Here is a 17,542-nt window from a genome sequence, read left to right as displayed (position 1 = left end):
GGTAAGCTGTGTCTGCGAGTCACTTGCGTAGCTCATTGAGTGCAAAGGAAAAGGAAGATTAACTGTGCGCCGTCTGAAGGTAGCCGTCAGTGTTGCTCTCTGGGGGATGCGACGGGTCATTTTGTCTGTGTGCACGCGTCTGTGAACCAAGTGATAAAACAGGATATTTTTTTTATGCAAGTAACACTCACACACATATAGCATGTGTGCAGATCCCAGTTGAGAACTAATTAAGAAAATGAATCAGTAGCAAACTACCCATTGTATAGACACACACACACACACATAGTGAGACTGTCTGCTGTTTCTGCTGACAATGGCAGCTTCATTGTTTTACGTGTGACAAGCCTGCAAGTGGGACTCATTAAACTAAGCATTTTTTTTTTGTCCATGTGTGAGTGTGTGAATTTTGTGCACACAATTGAATTGGATATGTGTGTGTGTGTGTGTGTGTGTGTGTGTGTATGTGTGTGTCTGGCTGTGTTTCAGGTGCAGCACCCAATTTAAATGTCAACAGATAAAGTAGTTGGTTTTTAAATTCTGATACCACACAACGAGGCATTCATCATGAACACGGTTCAGGGTTCGTTATTCCCAGTGTGCCCTGAGCAGGTAGGCCTTAATTGGGAGAGGGACTCGCTTTCTCCGGGAGCTTCATTGGTTCTTGGTTGAACTTTCAAAAAAGGTGCTGCTGTATTCTGCAGAGCAATTTACTGTTCAGTAATTGTATGTGTAAGGAAAGAGTCACTAAAGGTGCGCGTGCATTTCTACTTCCTACATATTTGTCCAGTGCTATTGCCATTGCTCATATGGATCAAAAAGTATTGCTAAAGTGCCCTCTAGATTTGTAGAACCCAGTCATTCTGACTTGGGGCAGTGATTACAGGGGCAGTGGTGGCCTAGCGGTTAAGGAAGCAGCCCCGTAATCAGAAGGTTGCCGGTTCAAATCCCGATCCGCCAAGGTGCCACTGAGCAAAGCACCTTCCCCACACACTGCCTGTCATGGTTGCCAACTGCTCACTCAGGGTTATGGGTTAAATGCAGAGGACAAATGTGCATCCTGTGCTGTGTATCACAATGACAATCACTTCACTTTCACTTCACTTGCTTTCACATGGTTCCTCTATTGTGCATCAATACCTTTATACCATTTAGTGGAGAAAGTGTGATGCAGTGACATATGATGTGCTCATGTTTGATGTGCCTTATACAGACTCCACACATGAGCAGGTAAACATATACACATTCTCCTCCTGTGGAGATTTGCCCTCTATTTGTGGGTCAAGTGTGATGATGTGTCCTTGCATTCTTTCAAATGTGGGGAAAAGTCCAACTAACAGTTCCTTCAGTGCATAGTCTAAAGTAAATGTAGTAGATAAAGTATTAGTATTATAGTAAATAAAGTAGGTTCAGGACCCCCTAAGCACTCTTTTAAAGTACTTGTTTTAAGATGTATTACATGTCTTATGCACCTCTGTGTTTTTTCCATGTGCACCTATACTGCAATCAAAATCTACCGCTTGGTATTAATAAAAAAAAAATGAAGTTCAATTTAAATTCAATTTGATTAGATCATCCAACATGCATTCAAATGCATTTTCACATCTGGTGTCTTTGTTTAACTCATATGTTTGAATTTAACAGATTTTTGGATAAATCAAAATACACTGGAGTACATAAAACATTAATTCTAATCTAATTTCGATACTGACCTTTCATTATTATTTCCCCTGTGTTGTTTTTTCAGTATATTGTGTAGAGTGGGTGAAAAACAGTAGGAACCTCCAGAGCTGCCCTATTGGCTGTTTAAATTGGATCAAATAATTGAGGGTGTCTGAATGAATGTCTTTATTGGGAAGAAAGCATGATGCACTCCACCCTAATGCCACTGGTGCCATAGCCCAGGTCATTGGGGCCAAAGCAAGGACATGGACAGCGGATATGTATGGCAACGTGCTGAGAGCATGTGCCGCTACCCATAGTGCCATCATACAACCCTTCAACGTCCAGTCCAAACTGCATGTTCACTATTGGTTTGTCTTAGAGTATCATCAGCAGGGTATTTGAAAAGTTCCTTCAGTTTTGCGTCCACTTGTTTAGCTCCTTGTGTGTTAATATGTGGGGCCCTAGAAACCCTTTTTTGTTTTAGCCTTTTAGCCTATTTGCTGCTAGTTTTGTGTCTCAAACATACCACACCACAACCACAAATAGTACTTACATACAGAAGTTATTGCATTTTCTGTGTGCATTTTCTGTATGGAAGCATTTTTCCAGAAACTGTAAACTGAGAGATCTGAATAGTCCAACCGTGGATTTGAGGGCCACTGTAAAAGAAACATAGCAATTACTTTGCACGCAGTAGCAGGAGACAGTAAAAACAATGTTTCCCATGAAACTGACCTGACTGACCTCTACCATCATCTACCATCGTTCAACTCATTATTTATACAGGATTTACAACAGATCTTGTTATTTTGCCTAGGGGCAAAACAGCAAAAGCAGCAGTGGTCGCGGGTGAGTTGCACTTCTTTTCTGTGTGAAAAGTGATTTCTAAGATGCTCATAGTTTTTTTAGAAACAGTCTTTAATAGACTATAGATTTTACAGTCATAAAAAAGCAAAAATTATGCTCAACACATCAATGCTGTTCATTATAATGCATTAATTCACTCATTCATTTCACTTCACTTTTTCTCTATTTTCTCTTCACTTTAATGGCTGAACAGCCTCAACCCTTCCAAAAATGCAGCTCCAGTAGAAATTCCTCAACTCTTACCATTTTAATACAGAAAACATTTAAATACATACAGCCTGTCATGGCTGCCCTCTGCTCACCGAGGGTGATGGGTAAAGGCCGAGGACACATTTCGTTGTGTCACCGTGTGCGGTGCATGCATCACAATGAAAAAAAAAAAAAACAATCACTTTCAATACCCTGAAAGCCATTTATTTGAACAATTTTGTTTAAATGAAATGAACCTTTCATTACATCTTGAAATACCTCCAAAAGAGTTTTTTTTCAAGGGAAACAGCTTTTTTAGGACCCAGTATTATATTCCACCTGCAGGCTTGTGCCTATGTGAAGTAGTTAAGATTAATTTGTTACATTTTAAGTCATTATGCTTTTTTTTAGTTTAAGTTTTGTATGTGGTTGTATTTTTTTGTAAAAAGAGATCATCACCGGGTCGGTAGAGGCCGCCAAACCGCTGCTCCCCGGACGGAAACGCACAGGAACGCGGGGTGGAGAAAGTCCAAAAGCTCTTTGGTTTTAAGTTAAGCAATCAAATGCAATCGAATATATAAAAAAAAATGTATTGGTTTTGAATATGAATATTCTTGTGTTCACGGTCATTTACGAGCTTAATGGAAACGGCCACGTTTTTGTTCGTTTTTTTTGTTCACTGCGCAAAGCAATTGACCTTTATTAACATCAATATTTTTTTACTAATGAAGAGTCACAAACTCTGCCGTCAGCTCGTCCCTTTCTCTGTTCCGTTATTGGAAGCGCATGTGTGTGTGTGTGTGTGTGTGTGTGTGTGTGTGTCCGTGTGTGTGTGTGTTGAGGTGGAAGCAGCTGCGCACTGGAAGCTGAAAGTCACGCTTCTCCATTGGCGGAGGATGAACCGCCGCGCAGCGCAGCCCGTCTGAGTCGGAATCCGGTCGCTCCGAAACCGAGAACCGGGAGAGGGAAGAGGGAACTCCGTCTCGGATCCCATCGCGCAGACTGGCCGCCCTCGGAAGTGAATTGCGATGCTGTGATGCGAGCGGACGGGAGATGATCACGTTCGCGTGGATGGATGGATGGATGGACGGATGGATGGTGATGTCTGCTGTGATGCCGGTTTGAACTCCACACGCGCCTCCATCTCTGTTTTTTAAAGTCGTCCAAGTGCCGAGATCACTGAGGAATCCGCGTTGTGCAAGTTTCCCCCCGACCCACACGGCCGTGTCCGGAGTTCGCGCGTCCCCGGAAAGTGCGGGGGTTACTATGCCACTATGAACCCGCTGCGCTTTGTCATCCTGTGCGCGGTCTTGCGCGCGCAGGTCATCGGTAAGTTGAGCAGATTATTAAAATCATCTTTTTTTTTTGAGGGGGGGGGATTCGAACCGTCGACCCCCGAGCGTGGCGCAGACGGACGTTCGGACAAATCGGTCCTGACGCGCGCGTTGCGCACAGGTTTCAATTAATCTGCGCGGGGTCTAGACAGAGCGCAACTCCAATTAGACCCGGCCGCGTTTCGTCTTAATTGAGAAATTAATTTATTGGTCCGAGGATTAATTAACAGTGCACCGTGTCGGATTAATTCGGTTTTTTTTTTTGGTGATTGGCGCAGCGACGTCGGAGTTGTGACGTTTCATCAGTGCTGGAGCGCCGCGGGGCTCATTTTACAGACGTGCCCTTTACTTTTCAGGCGCCGCGAGCATTATTGTTTTGCATAAATAAATATTATTTGCATGGAACGTTGAGACAGTATACAGTATCGCCTCGAGTCCCATTCGGTGGCTGGACTGAAGTGGACAGGCAGTTAAACGTTTCATTCTCCCCCTCATTGCTGTCAAAGTGACTTTGAGGATGGTCCATCTCATGGGTTTGGTCTACCTTATGTTCCCTGTCTTGTGGAATCAGGATTTTTTTTGAGTGACAGCTCTCTTTTTTGATGTAAAAAACATGATGTGAAAATAAATCAGCACCGTCTAGAGCAGTAATTTTATTTAGTGACACACGTGTGGATGCCTGATCTGGATGCCGGGGCAGTGGTGGCCTTGCGGGTGAGGAAGCGGATCCGTAATTGGAAGGTTGTGGGTTCGGATCCCGTACCGCCAAGCTGCCACTGAGGTGCCACTGAGCGAAGCACCGTTCCCACACACTTCTCCCCGGGCGCCGGTCATGGCTGCCCGCTGCTCACCAAGGGTGATGTTTAAATGCAGAGGACACATTTCGTTGTGTCACCGTGTGCTGTGTATCACAATGAAAATCACTTTACCTTCGTCTGTGGTGGCTGCCAGTGTATACGACACTGTATGTGTCAAATATACGGTCAAAGTACAAATCTAGACGACATCCTTGGTACTTCATGAGACACATAAAAACATTTGAACACCATAATGTGACGTTTTTCCTTCTGGTATGCGTGCGCACATGCACATGGGTAATAGCAGAAGTCACATTTTTGACACAATGGCGTCATTGACAGCGGCCATTGTCAGCTTTGAATAGTGAAGCCAACAAGACACAATGTTTATAAGGTCGAACTCATGGAAATATCTACAACGTCCCATGTTCGTGCAGAATCCACAGGGCTGATTGTATTTACATTAATTTCTGCGATGGTTCCATGGTAGGAACATGACGCTGTGAGAAATTAATTTCTGTTCCTTTCCCTTACCGCAGAGAAGAGGTCATGATGGCAAAATGAAGACCATGGCACTGATTTACTGTCTCATTAGAATAGCATAACCCAAACAGAACAATACAGCACCCAGGGGCTTCGGATGTGTTCGCCTTCTAATTAGATGGCCCGGGGAAGTAGATTAGCAGAAAACAAATGGTTCTTTTATGTTATAGAGGAACATTAATTTATTTGTTTGTTTATTTATTTATTTACATTTATTATTTATTTATTTATTTAGGCTCTGTGCTTTAGAAGTCCACTATTATTAAGAAAATAGAAATAGATATGGTGGTAGGTGTAAAGTGTGCTTTGGCCATTCTGCTTCGCTGTTCAGAGAGGCGGCAGTTCTGGATTTTTTTCCACCTGTGTCCTCATAAGGGGAAAGGTTACCTCCCCTTTCTCATGCTTTGTCCGCCCAGAGAATTTCCCACCCCGCCCCTAAAAAGTAACGTCATGGCTTCCAAACCTGAGAAGCTTGGTGATTGGATGAGAAAATGATCTCCTCTGTTATATATCACGCAAGAGACTGCAAAAACAGTTAGTCAATTAACATTGTGGTCGGTGAATGGTGTTGATGGCTCACTTCTGTAGGCCACTCTCCTACCTGTCCCGCCTCTCTCCTCCTCATTATCATTTAAAGCTACAGACACTGAAATGGCGCATTCTAGGGAAATCTCATTGTGTGACTGGCTCAAAGTGGCTCTAATTCTGCACCAAGGCAAAACTTGCAGTATTAGGGGACCACTAAGACCGAACAAATCATAATAAGGCACCTTTAAAATGTTATTGTTGAAGGCCGAGTTGATTGGGTTTTTATGACTTTCGGAAGAAATGTGGAAGAGGAGCAATTGTAACAGCGGCAGACTGAGTTAAAAGGAGCAGAAGTCGCTTTCACCCATCCCAAAATTTTAGACCACGAGGCGCTTCCTAGCACAGCGGATGTCTGTGGGTATTTTTTTTTTTTTTGTGTGTGTGTGTGTGCGCATCACTGGCTTTGCGCCACGTGGGATTTTCCTTTCATGTGATTGTGTGATTAAAAGTGAGCAGTGCAGCGTTGGTAAAGTAACCCTGAGATTTCATGGCAGGAGAGAGGGATGAGCTCAGTGCCAGTGAAATATTACAGCCCTGTTTGCATTCATGTCATGGTGCTGGACTCAAGACAATTCATGAATACAGTGCATTTGTATGGCAATTTATATGGCTGTAAAACAAAATGAAAAATAAATCTCATTTTGAGGCTCTGCATTCAATACATATGTTAATTGTTTAATTAATAAAAAGTATGACTATTATTGCACCAGATTAAATGGTGAGCGTGTCCCTTTCCAACAGCAAATTTTAAACAACATTCTGCGCCGTGATTCACCTGCGTTCCAGCATCTCTGATATCAAAAATGCATGCTGATTTGCCAGAATAAATAGCAAATGTGAATGTAATTCACCCTGTTGTGCACTCCTTGTTCATGCCATATCAAACTGTGTCAAACCATAACACTGCTGCATCGAATTGAATTCAAATTAGAATTTTGGATTTGTTCCTTACTTTTGGCATTCCTGGAGCCTCGCCTCTTCTGTGACGTGCAGGTCTGCTGTAGAAGTACAGGTGTGTTGTGGGTAAATGGCACATGAAATGGATAAGAGGGCTGATGGGCTGTAACTGTGTTGCCAGTTCAGCCTGGACTCTGAGGCATTTACGTCAAGCATGGCACTGATCTTTCTGCTTTGAAGTACCTGAGGAACATAAAGTACAGGGACCACAAACACATAAATCAGTCTTCCATACCAGTCCACTTTTATGAACATAACTCCATTGATTCGGTGGGCTATGCTAGATAGTAAAGGGTATTGGCTATTAAATTGCGTTCATTGAATTTTTTTTTTTTTCCCTGGACAAAATACAGAAAAAAAATATAATCACACTCCACAGCCATGCACTTGATGTAACCAGTTGACCGGCAGCATTGCCTTGCTGCCCAGCCTTTTTTTTAAAAAAACCCGGCCTGTGGACATTATCTGCAGCTCAGCCGCGTGCATGAGACTCATGCTTGAAGAGATTAATAGAACGAGAATGGTGCGGTGTTGCCGCGAAGGTTTCAGCGCGATTTCATAATGTCAGCTAGGCCAGTTGGAGACTCCGTTTTAAAAAAAGAAAAGGGCTGTACGAGATGTGGTGTTAAAAAAAGAGAGACTGATCCAGGGGCTTCTGGCTGGGGTTTGGCAGTAGACGCTCTGTGTTGCTTTGTCGGCGCTACACTGGCACACTTGCTCTGGGTAGCTGAACTGCTGCCAGACAACAGGATTTCACTAAAGCCTACTTCTGAACAGGAACTGGCACAGGAATTGGATTTTTGTTATGATTATTATCATCTTCTAATCTTCTAAAAATATTCTAATGGAAATTATTGTTTTCTAAGATTTGAAATGTTTGCTTCAAATATTTCAGCAAGGTTTGCTTCAGATTGTTGCATCAAGAGCATACACCTAATTTTCTGTGGAAACTCTTTACTTTTATAAATTGTTCACAACCTAATTCTAGCCAACGTATATGTCTGAATAAAGTGCTGCTATGATATAGCACATTAAATAAGGATTTTCTTTTCTTACATAATGTGAGTTTTTAGGGGTTATGGGGGCATGTAGGGGTTATGAACTAATGATAAAAACGTTATAGTTCTATGTTCAGGTAAAGGCATGATTAAGTAGCACTGTAAAAAAAAAAAAATGTTTGATAATGCATGAAGGTCATAGTCTTCAAAATTTGTGGTTTATCAAAGCCACGCCTTCATACAGCTTGTCCTCTGAAGGATCCAGAATTCAAACATTCAGACAACGGCCACTTTCATTATCATTAGCATTCTGTTAGCACTTACCATTGGAAATCCATAGCCAATATGCATATAGTATAACACGATTGAATTTGGATATTATTTCCATGACAATGAAATTGCAATGCTGCTGATTCTGCAATACGAGATTCAGTTCATTCCGAAACAAAGGAAACTTCTTTAGCTAAATACATGAGACCAAGCCATATTCCAGCATAGTTCTTTTACTGCTCTTGGTGTTTAGCGTCTCCTAATGTCTTAATGTGTTATTTGGACAAAACCGATGAGCAAGGATGTGCAGAAAATGCTGAAAAAGGCAAAAGAAATAGCAGATATCAGCTTTTAAAACCAGCTGCACTCCCCTCATGCTGACATGGCCTGCACGTGTGGCCCTGCTATAATATACGTCTCGGTGATTGGTGTGAAAACATAATCACTTACAGAGTTATACTGATTGCATGTGTGCACTGTGGAGTCACACTGGCAAATGCTAATCCCCATGCATTTCCATATATTGATGCGTTCCAAGAGCGTATGCAATCTCGCTCATTCAGTCGAGTTTGAGAGCACAGCAATACCTCGCAAATACACACAAACACACATCACCAGCCTAAGAAAGAAACGAAACACTCGACTGGGTCCTTTAATGAAAAGTTAATAGGATGTAATGGCTTCTTTGCTTTGCGTCTTTGAGTGTTGAGCTATATCCTCAACATACGCTCTGAATTGAACCCTCCGGGCTGCACCATTATGTCTCGCACAGCTCTGGCTTTTAGGGGGAAAGCGCTGTATTTTAAATGTTTGGTTTTTTTTTATTTCTGTTCTGTATTGATGTTGCATTTTCATCTCTCCACTTCTCAGGGTCTCGGCTGCGCCAGGAGGACTTCCCCCCGCGGATCGTGGAGCACCCCTCGGACCTCATCGTGTCCAAGGGGGAGCCGGCCACCCTCAACTGCAAGGCGGAGGGGCGTCCGGCGCCCACGGTGGAGTGGTACAAGGATGGCGAGCGGGTGGAGACCAACCGAGACAACCCACGCTCGCACCGCATGCTGCTGCCGAGCGGCTCGCTCTTCTTCCTGCGCATCGTCCACGCCCGCCGCAGCAAACCTGACGATGGCAGCTACGTCTGCGTGGCCAGAAACTACCTGGGAGAGGCCGTCAGCCGAAATGCATCATTGGAAGTGGCATGTAGGTCCCTTGCCAAATTCTGCTTCTTTTTGATGTCACTGAATGGGGCTGAGTTTATAGACTCCTTTTGAATATTGTGTCTGAATTGGCTGAGATGTAGAGGTGCCGTCAATTAAGGGCTCAATTCTCATCTTTCGTTAATGAACTTAATGGTTCTTGACAACTAGGTTGTCTGACTGAATTGATCCTCTTGTGTAAAAAGAGTTGTGGTGGGGCAGAGGTCAGCGCTGATGTTCAATAGCTGGCGTCTCTGTGTGAGTGAGGCTCTTTAGAGGTGTGGAGCTGCCATATGGCTGCTGTGGATCATGTTGGGTATCAGTGGATAAGATTACAGTTGGTTCAGACTCAACCTAACAAGCATTCTGTGGTCTGACACCTTTAACCTCTTAGTCAGTAGATGCGTCTACGTGTCTGAGATTGTGTATGTGTTTGTGTGTAGGCCAGGGAATAATGGCTGCTCTTTAAACACTGTGTTCTTCTTATTGATGTCTCAGATGTAGTAAATTGCTTTTAACGTATAATGTTATAAGACGTACAGTAGTAGTAGCCTAGTGGTTAAGACGCTCGCCTGAGAACCAGAAGACCCAGGTTCAAATCCCGCTTACTACCATTGTGTCCCTGAGCAAGACACTTAACCCTAACCCTGTAACTACTGATTGTAAGTTGCTCTGGATAAGGGCATCTGATAAATGCTGTAAATGTAAATGTAACGTACAGCCCTGCGTGTGTGAGCTTGTGCTGTGTGTAAATGTGTTCAATAGACTTTGTGTCTTTGATGGTTTGTTCAGATATGGATGCATGCATAGGTGTGTGTGCGTGCATGTGTCTGTGTATGGGTGTGTGAACGCGTGTGTATTTTAGGCCGCTCCTGTGCCCTGCAGTGTTTTGTGGGAGCCAGAGGTCCAGGCCACGTGACAGCAGCTTGATCTATTGATTCCCATTACAGGAGCCCTCAGAGCCCAAATGAAGAAGAAAAAAAAAATGAAGAAAAGAAATCATGAAAAATTGATGAGCTCTGTAGATTATACTTTTATTTGTTTTTGACGTCCTTCCTCTTTTCCTTTCACATCAGCCATTCTAAGCGCCCCTTGGGAAGGTTTGCAGAGGGGGTTGTTTTTTTTTTTTTTTTTATGAAGTGCTCTAAGGGAGTATTTTGGGGGTCAATGCCACTAGGTTTAGGGGGAGCTGAACTCAAATATTATATTCCAGAATTGAACTGTTGGTTTTCATTTAAAATAACTGCAATGAGAGCATTTCCCCGTTTTTCCTCACAATTCCTTGTTGTGAATTTCTTGAAACACACTAACGGTATTAATTTCTGAGAAGTCACTAAATGAAACTCATATGATTTTATTATGGATATATTGTGTGAAAAAGAAAAAGTTTCAAGCATGTGGTCTGTATGCGCATTATTCTTTAATTCAGGAATCAGGTGCTTGGGTCATGTGTGTGGCGAGTGAGACGTGTGACGTATGTTGTGAACTTACAGTGTGTGAATTTACAGTGTTTGGCTGCATATGCTGGATCTCAAGTGTACCATATAGGCTGCAAAGAGTGAGAGGGGCAGTCTGAGGGTGAGAGTGAGCAAGGGTGCGAAAGAGAGAGAGAACTTGTGAAGGGGAGTGAGAGAGAGGGACCTGTGCGAATGACCTTTGTGAGTCATAGTGGGACGAGGAGCGCAATGGAGCGAGGCGCTGCTGTGGAGGCATGAATGGGATTCCTCTGTAAATTTCATCCCTTTTCATCTGTTTTCCTCTCTGTCATCGCATCTCCAGACAGTGCGTCTGCCTCTGGTTAGCATTGGCTCGCTCTCACACCCCATTACAATATGGGCCGCCCACGCCTACAGGTTACGCTCCATCTAGCTGACTGAGGGCTGAAAGTCAATGAGACCATATGTAGGAAAGTGATCAGGTAAAAGGACTCAATAAAATACAACAACTAGTTTGTTAAACAGTAAATCAACAATATATGTGTAATAAATTACAACAAATATACCATAAAAGAGACCAAATGTTTTACTGAGAACTTTAATGGAATACATTATCATGTATCATAATAACAGATTATATATGCATATTATTTTCACTATATATTAAACATATACTTGTGGATCTGGAGTCCTATTACTTTATGGACAATTAAAATCAAACAAGGACCATTTATGAGTCCTCTTGACACAAAGAACAAAGGCCTGAAATGCCTTGAGCCCTTTTTGAGCGTTTGAGCTTCTCCCAGACAAAGGAAACCATCAGAAAGAGTCCAGACCGGCCAATTTAACCCGGTATTCTCTTTCCTCCCCAGGGTGCATTTTTGGAAGGGGTAAGGAGGACATAGTGACCCCGTGCCCTTTTCCTTTTTTCCTTCTTTATGTCATCCCTTCAGTCTGTGCCCTGAGTTCAGTCCCGGAGCAGAATTATAGCCCACATGTGTGTTTTGACACAGGATGGCCGTTCTGTGGTGTGTGTCTGTGTTGTGTGCGTGTGTGTGTTTGTGTGCGTGTGTGAGAGAGAGAGAGAGAGAGAGAGAGAGAGAGTGTGTGATGTGACTTATGAGTGGTGTAATTCTGATATAACAGCTGCTGTTTGTAACATGAGTGCTCAAGGGTCTCCTCTTGCTGCCCCCCACCTCTGCTCTCATCCTCCCACTCTCTCCGTCTGTTCTTGCTCCCATCCTTCATCCCTCCATCCCTCTCCTCCTCATTATTCTGTTTCCTCTCCTCTGACTGAAATCAATATCAGCCCTCTGTCTATGGAAGACATGGGAACGGATTACTGCTGAGGAGCTGAAGGAAATCTAAGACACACACATTAGCCTTGAGACAGGACAGCTGTGTGTGTGTTTTGTTTTGGTGTGTGTGTTTTTTCTGCATTAGAATGTTAGTGATAACATAGAATAAGTGTGTGTTTGTGTGTGTTTTATGATTTGACCATCAGGGGACTAATTAAATTGTTAAATTGTTTCACCTATCACAGTTTGGTGTACTGGCATTGGAGTATTTAATACATTTTAATGGGTAAATTTATTAAAGTTAAATTAGTGCATCCACTGTTCAATGTCTTATTGTTTTTTAAACATATGAACTTAAAAAAAAAAGTAAAGTACACCAATCGCTAAACGTTTGTAAAATCATTATACTGGTCTCAAGGGCCCAGCCCTCTTCAATGGCCATGTCAGACAGCGCTTCACTGGTGCTGCTTTTGCCTCCCTCCACCTGTCCACTTGTCCGTGCACGATGACATCATGTTCTATGGAACAGGTGCATGCTGGTGGTGCCACAGTCACAGTGATGGGTTCATCTGCATGAACTGTGCGTGTGTTAGATGCCTGTGCCAGGGATCAAGCTGGTGCCGGCAGGAACTGAAAAAAGGACACTGCCTTTTGAACTGAACCAGGGCATATTGATGCCCTAGCATATGTGCAATATTCTTCACAATATTCTTTCCATGTCAAAGCATATAGCCTACCGATAACAGACATTAGATGCAAATATTAACTAGGAAATTTCATATAATATCTGGTCAAATATGTTAATATGTACATTAATAGGTACGTATAAAAATGTCAGTGATGCTTTATGTGAGCACCCTTTATTGTAATATCACAATTATTAATATCTTCAATGGAAACGTCTTGTGTGTATGTGTGTGTCTGTTCGAGGCCCTTAAACGGACTTTAACTGCTTGATCTTTAACTTTTCATCTGTATTTTTCATCCCTGCTCCCTCTCATTAAACTCCATTCAATGGCACACACATCTAATGAAGCTGACATTCACCATTTCGATCTGTGGAGGGTGTCAGATCTCCAACATCAGTACAAGATATCAAAGCAGCTTTCTGAGATCAGTGCCACGGCTTTCAGGCTCTAATATGAATGGTCATGTTTTGGGATAATTAAGAGGTGGAAGGGTTTTGGAAAATAATGATCAGACCTCATGCTGGTATGGTTGTGTTGTGGAGGGCCGACCTCAGCACGGCTCTGTTAGGGGACGCTAGGGTGCTTGTTGTTGAGCTTGGATTGGATTGGATTCATGCTGACTTGTCAGCTCGGTAGGAGGACTGTTTTAATAAGAGCCATCACCTGTTGTCTCTGTGTGTAGCACCTCTGCAAAAAAAAAAAATCATCTTTGAGCCCGGCTTTCCTGTACCATTAGCTCTGGGTTTGCAGCCCCTACTCGCATACAGCTGAGCTCTGACATTACACACTCATGCAAGCACAAGATACAAACACACACATACCCCAAAGCAGCCCACAGAAATGAGTGTGGCTGGCTGCTGATTTTCCCGGATACTATCCTCTTCTGTAGTCTTCTGTAATTCCTGAGATTTTTGGTGGTTGGGTTTGGCGGGATTATTATCGATTATTTTCCATAGACCCGCCCACACACACCCTTCACACAAGTTATTTGAGGAGAGGACACACACAGATGTTGGAGACTTTGATGGATGTAGTGATGAGGTTATTAAGAGGCCATTTAGGGTATCTGGTCTTGGAAAAAGAACACATATAGACAAGTTGATTGTCATGAACTGACACACAGGTCAGGTGATTAAGGAGAACACTTCTGTTCCTAATTGCATCCGCTCAGGCAGTTTGCTTTGGAGGTGCAGTTAGTCACCCAGATCTGTCGCTCTCTCAGGCTGGCCACCACTAGAGGTCCATTAGAATTTGTTACTGTGTCCTGCCTACTGTCACTTTTCCATCGAGTCTGTCGTCATGCATTGAATTCTGGCTCTGGGCCATGAATTATCACGACTCTGGTCTCCAAAACACATGCAGCCCATACACACGCCTCCTAGGAGGGTGGCTGGGCTTTCAGGATGTGTACATGTTCACTCACTTCCTGACCCTTGGTGGCATCAGACAGACTGAAGTCAGCTCCTTTTCTGATTCTGTCTTTCTGGCACGCAGCAACCCTCTGTCAACGGCCAGTTTGAGCGCTGGGGGTCAAAATGGCACCAACCACATCTACTCGGCCAGGGCGCAGGTCCTGACAGCCTCGGTGCCAGGAGGGGCGGGGGGCAACTGTCACAAAGCTTTCACCAGCACACAAGAGCTCACCACCCCGGAATACAAGAGAGGGAAGAGCATGGATAGACTGATGGCATTAACAATAACTAATGGCATTTTTTTTGTCACAGTTATGGGGTTGCTCAGGGATAGGTTTTGTTACTTAAATTTAGTGAAGATGGGGAGTTACTAGTGCATTTGAAAATGTTAACTATCATGAAAAGAATAGTTAATTTATACAGTGGTTGGGACACAGATGGGAGTGTGTATTGTCTTAGTTAACAGATATAGAGCATTTTATGTTCTTGTTTTATAAATGAAAACAAAAAGCTTTTTATATTTTTATAAGTTTTTAAATGCTCTGGTATACATATATACATCACGGTGTGTCTGGTTCGTGAGGGGGAAAAATAAGCCAAACAGCCATAAATACTTCATATTTACCGTGGCTAGTATTAGCCAAGCTAACAGCATTAGCACCTGGTGCTAACTGAACTATGCTAGCGCCACCGAGGGCCATTCTTGTACACCTGAGTGGGGAAGAGAATGGGGAGGGAGAGGATCTGGTGCTAACTGGACCGCAGCCGTGCCTCGAACTAGCATCTGGTGTTAAATTGGCGACGCTTTTTCCGTTGCTCTGTTTTTGAGGCAGTGTTTTATCTGGTTGAGTGACTTGTGAGGCGGGTGCCAGTTTTGTACTACCTCATGCTGGCATACAAATCCGTGCACTGTGGCTTATTCAACTAAAATGATGGCTGGAACATTTCAGGGAAAAGCCTGAAATGAAGGAGCAGGAAAAACATTTCTACCTGAGTGCATTTTGTTGTACCGCTATTAGCCATACACACCTAATACATAAAAACACATCTGCTGCGCCATCTGAGTCTCTTTCCATAATTTGATTTTTTTTTTCTTCCCTGCCCTTGTCGCCTGCATCCCATTTTCATTCTATTTCCTACTTCATTGCACTCTCAGTTCTTCAAATTCTCCACTTTCTTGTCTTCCTCTGTCCATCTCCCTCTTGTTATTCCCCTTGGGCCTTTTCCTCATTCTCTGCTTGTTTCAGCTCAGCTGTGTATTTATAAAACATGACAAAGGCCGGCTGAAGACCCGCTTCTCAGCTTCTTGCCTGAGATGAGCATCTGATAGGAATGCAAGGGTTTGGGGGGGGGCAAACACAGATGAAAGTAAGGAAAAGGTATGTTCTGGGAATGGAAATATGATAGGCGCAGGTCATGGCGGAGTGATGACGATTGCCACAGCATAGGGGCTTTAAAGCTGCTGAATTTGCCATTTTTTTCCTCCGCACTACAGCTGGGAGTTCAAATCCCGGCTGGTTTCCACTCGTTCATGATTGACTCATTCCTTGGGAGGGAAGACTCCATGTCGATGCTTCCGCACCTCCCGCAGATGGGCCTATAGGGTAAATCCATTATGAGAGGGCGGCCTGCCTGCTGAGGGACCGCTGCATTATTTCGGATTCACAGGTAAAGACACTTGCTGGGCCTCACCCTACACTAATATAGATAGGAGAGAGTAAAGTAGGAAAAATACCACCACTACCACCGCAAACAAATTGCTGAGGACCTGAAAGTGCTTTCCAGTTCAGACAGGGCTTTATTAACGACCTAAATGAGTTAATATGGATTAAATAGGTGACCCATACACCTGCGCTGGCTGTGCAAACCCAGTAGGCCTGAGGGTCTTAACCCAGAGTCTGTAGGGAAATTAAAAGGCTTTACCAAGAGCACATGAGTTAATGGCTTCTGTTTAGTCACAGTAAAATCCATTAATTAGTTAATCAAAGACAGTGGCTGCTTCCTATGCAGATAAACCGGTATACAGTAAAATAAAAACAAAGCACATGCTTGCACCTTTTATACATATTTGATGTATATATCACACATAAGATGTATTAAATATGCATCAAAATGATAATTAAACAAGCTACTACTAAACAAGCTACTACAATACTAATAGTATTAGCAATAATATAGTTAATAATATAGATAAACAGCTATGCCACTATAGAAACCAGGTTCCAGAGAGCTATAAGTAGAAAGCAGCTTAGAATGTATTAAATTACACATTTTATACTAATCAGCTATGATCTCACTGTATGAGGGTTCTCTGTAATCTCTGAGATTTACCAATAAAATTGCACTTTGAATGGTTTAAAAAGGAATAAACTATTTGTTTGCAGCTCAATCTAGTTAAAGAAAATATGATATATCAAATTGTGAGTTTTTTTTTTAATATAACATAATAATTCAACCAATTCTGTAGCCATGGAATTTGTATTTACAGGCTATAAGAATAGTTCACTTATGCTTTATCATCCCCCTTAATATCATATGTGTATGCATGAATATTACTTGAATATTACTCACCAACGTTACTGATCATGCACCTGGTGATATCTGCAGTATTGTTTGACAAATAAATAAAGAACTGAACAGAATGAGACCAAGTGGGTGTGAGAAATGGCGAAAGCTGAGATCATTTTTTGTTTTTTGAGCTGTCAGGAAAGTAAGGTGCCATCTCCGAGTGATACACGATGCGCTGAATGGCTTGATGACTGCTGAGAGACATCGGCAGAACAGTTAAACAAGAGCTTGTCATTTTGGAGAGCGGCAGCCTCATTAGACACTCAGCAGAGAATAGGGATTGGCACGGCGAGGGAGTATTCTCCTGACAATGCAGACAATGCATGTGGGGGGAAAGTACTTTTTCTTACGGGTCGCATCTCAGTCTATTGTGTTTTTTAAGACGTATTTGAAGCACGTACACAATTAGGGGGACGAGCCCATAATGCACTGTCTGTCTCTCCCTCTGTTTCATTCTCTTTCTTTCCCTGTCTCCCCCCCTACTGCTGGGGGTTATGGAGTGAACATCTGCACTGTCAACCACAGAGCCTGGTAGATGCATTATTCATGTGTCTTACCCTACAAACCCCTGAATCTAGGCCAGAGCCATGTCTCTCCCACTCTCCTCCTTGGCCTTCCCATCCCCTATCACCTCCTCTAAACATCTCTCCTTTTTGCAGTCACATCATTAGGAAAAATGCCTAAAGTTAGACATCCCCTCTATGGAGGGATCATGAGACATTTGAATATAAACCATCA

General features: G+C 42.9%; 1 protein-coding gene across 7 annotated transcripts in view; it reads left to right on the top strand.

The window, feature by feature from the left end:
• The window catches only part of LOC114792082 (roundabout homolog 2-like), a 138,416-nt gene that overhangs the window by 49,056 nt on the left and 71,818 nt on the right, over nucleotides 1–17,542 (top strand). For 5 of the 7 annotated variants that reach the window (XR_003750091.1, XM_028982937.1, XM_028982938.1 and 2 more), the window contains exon 2: nucleotides 9,079–9,405. Coding sequence is in view for 6 of the 7 variants with exons in the window: in XM_028982937.1 (XP_028838770.1) it covers nucleotides 9,079–9,405 (327 nt within the window). In the remaining variant the exon portion in view is untranslated. Of the gene's footprint in view, nucleotides 1–3,577; nucleotides 4,051–9,078; nucleotides 9,406–17,542 lie in introns of those variants that run through there. The other 2 variants (XM_028982940.1, XM_028982939.1) reach the window with 1 other exon arrangement.

Source organism: Denticeps clupeoides, chromosome 6 (assembly GCF_900700375.1).
Source record: "Denticeps clupeoides chromosome 6, fDenClu1.1, whole genome shotgun sequence".
NCBI lineage: Eukaryota > Metazoa > Chordata > Actinopteri > Clupeiformes > Denticipitidae > Denticeps > Denticeps clupeoides.
This window is presented reverse-complemented; position numbering and strand designations above follow the sequence as displayed.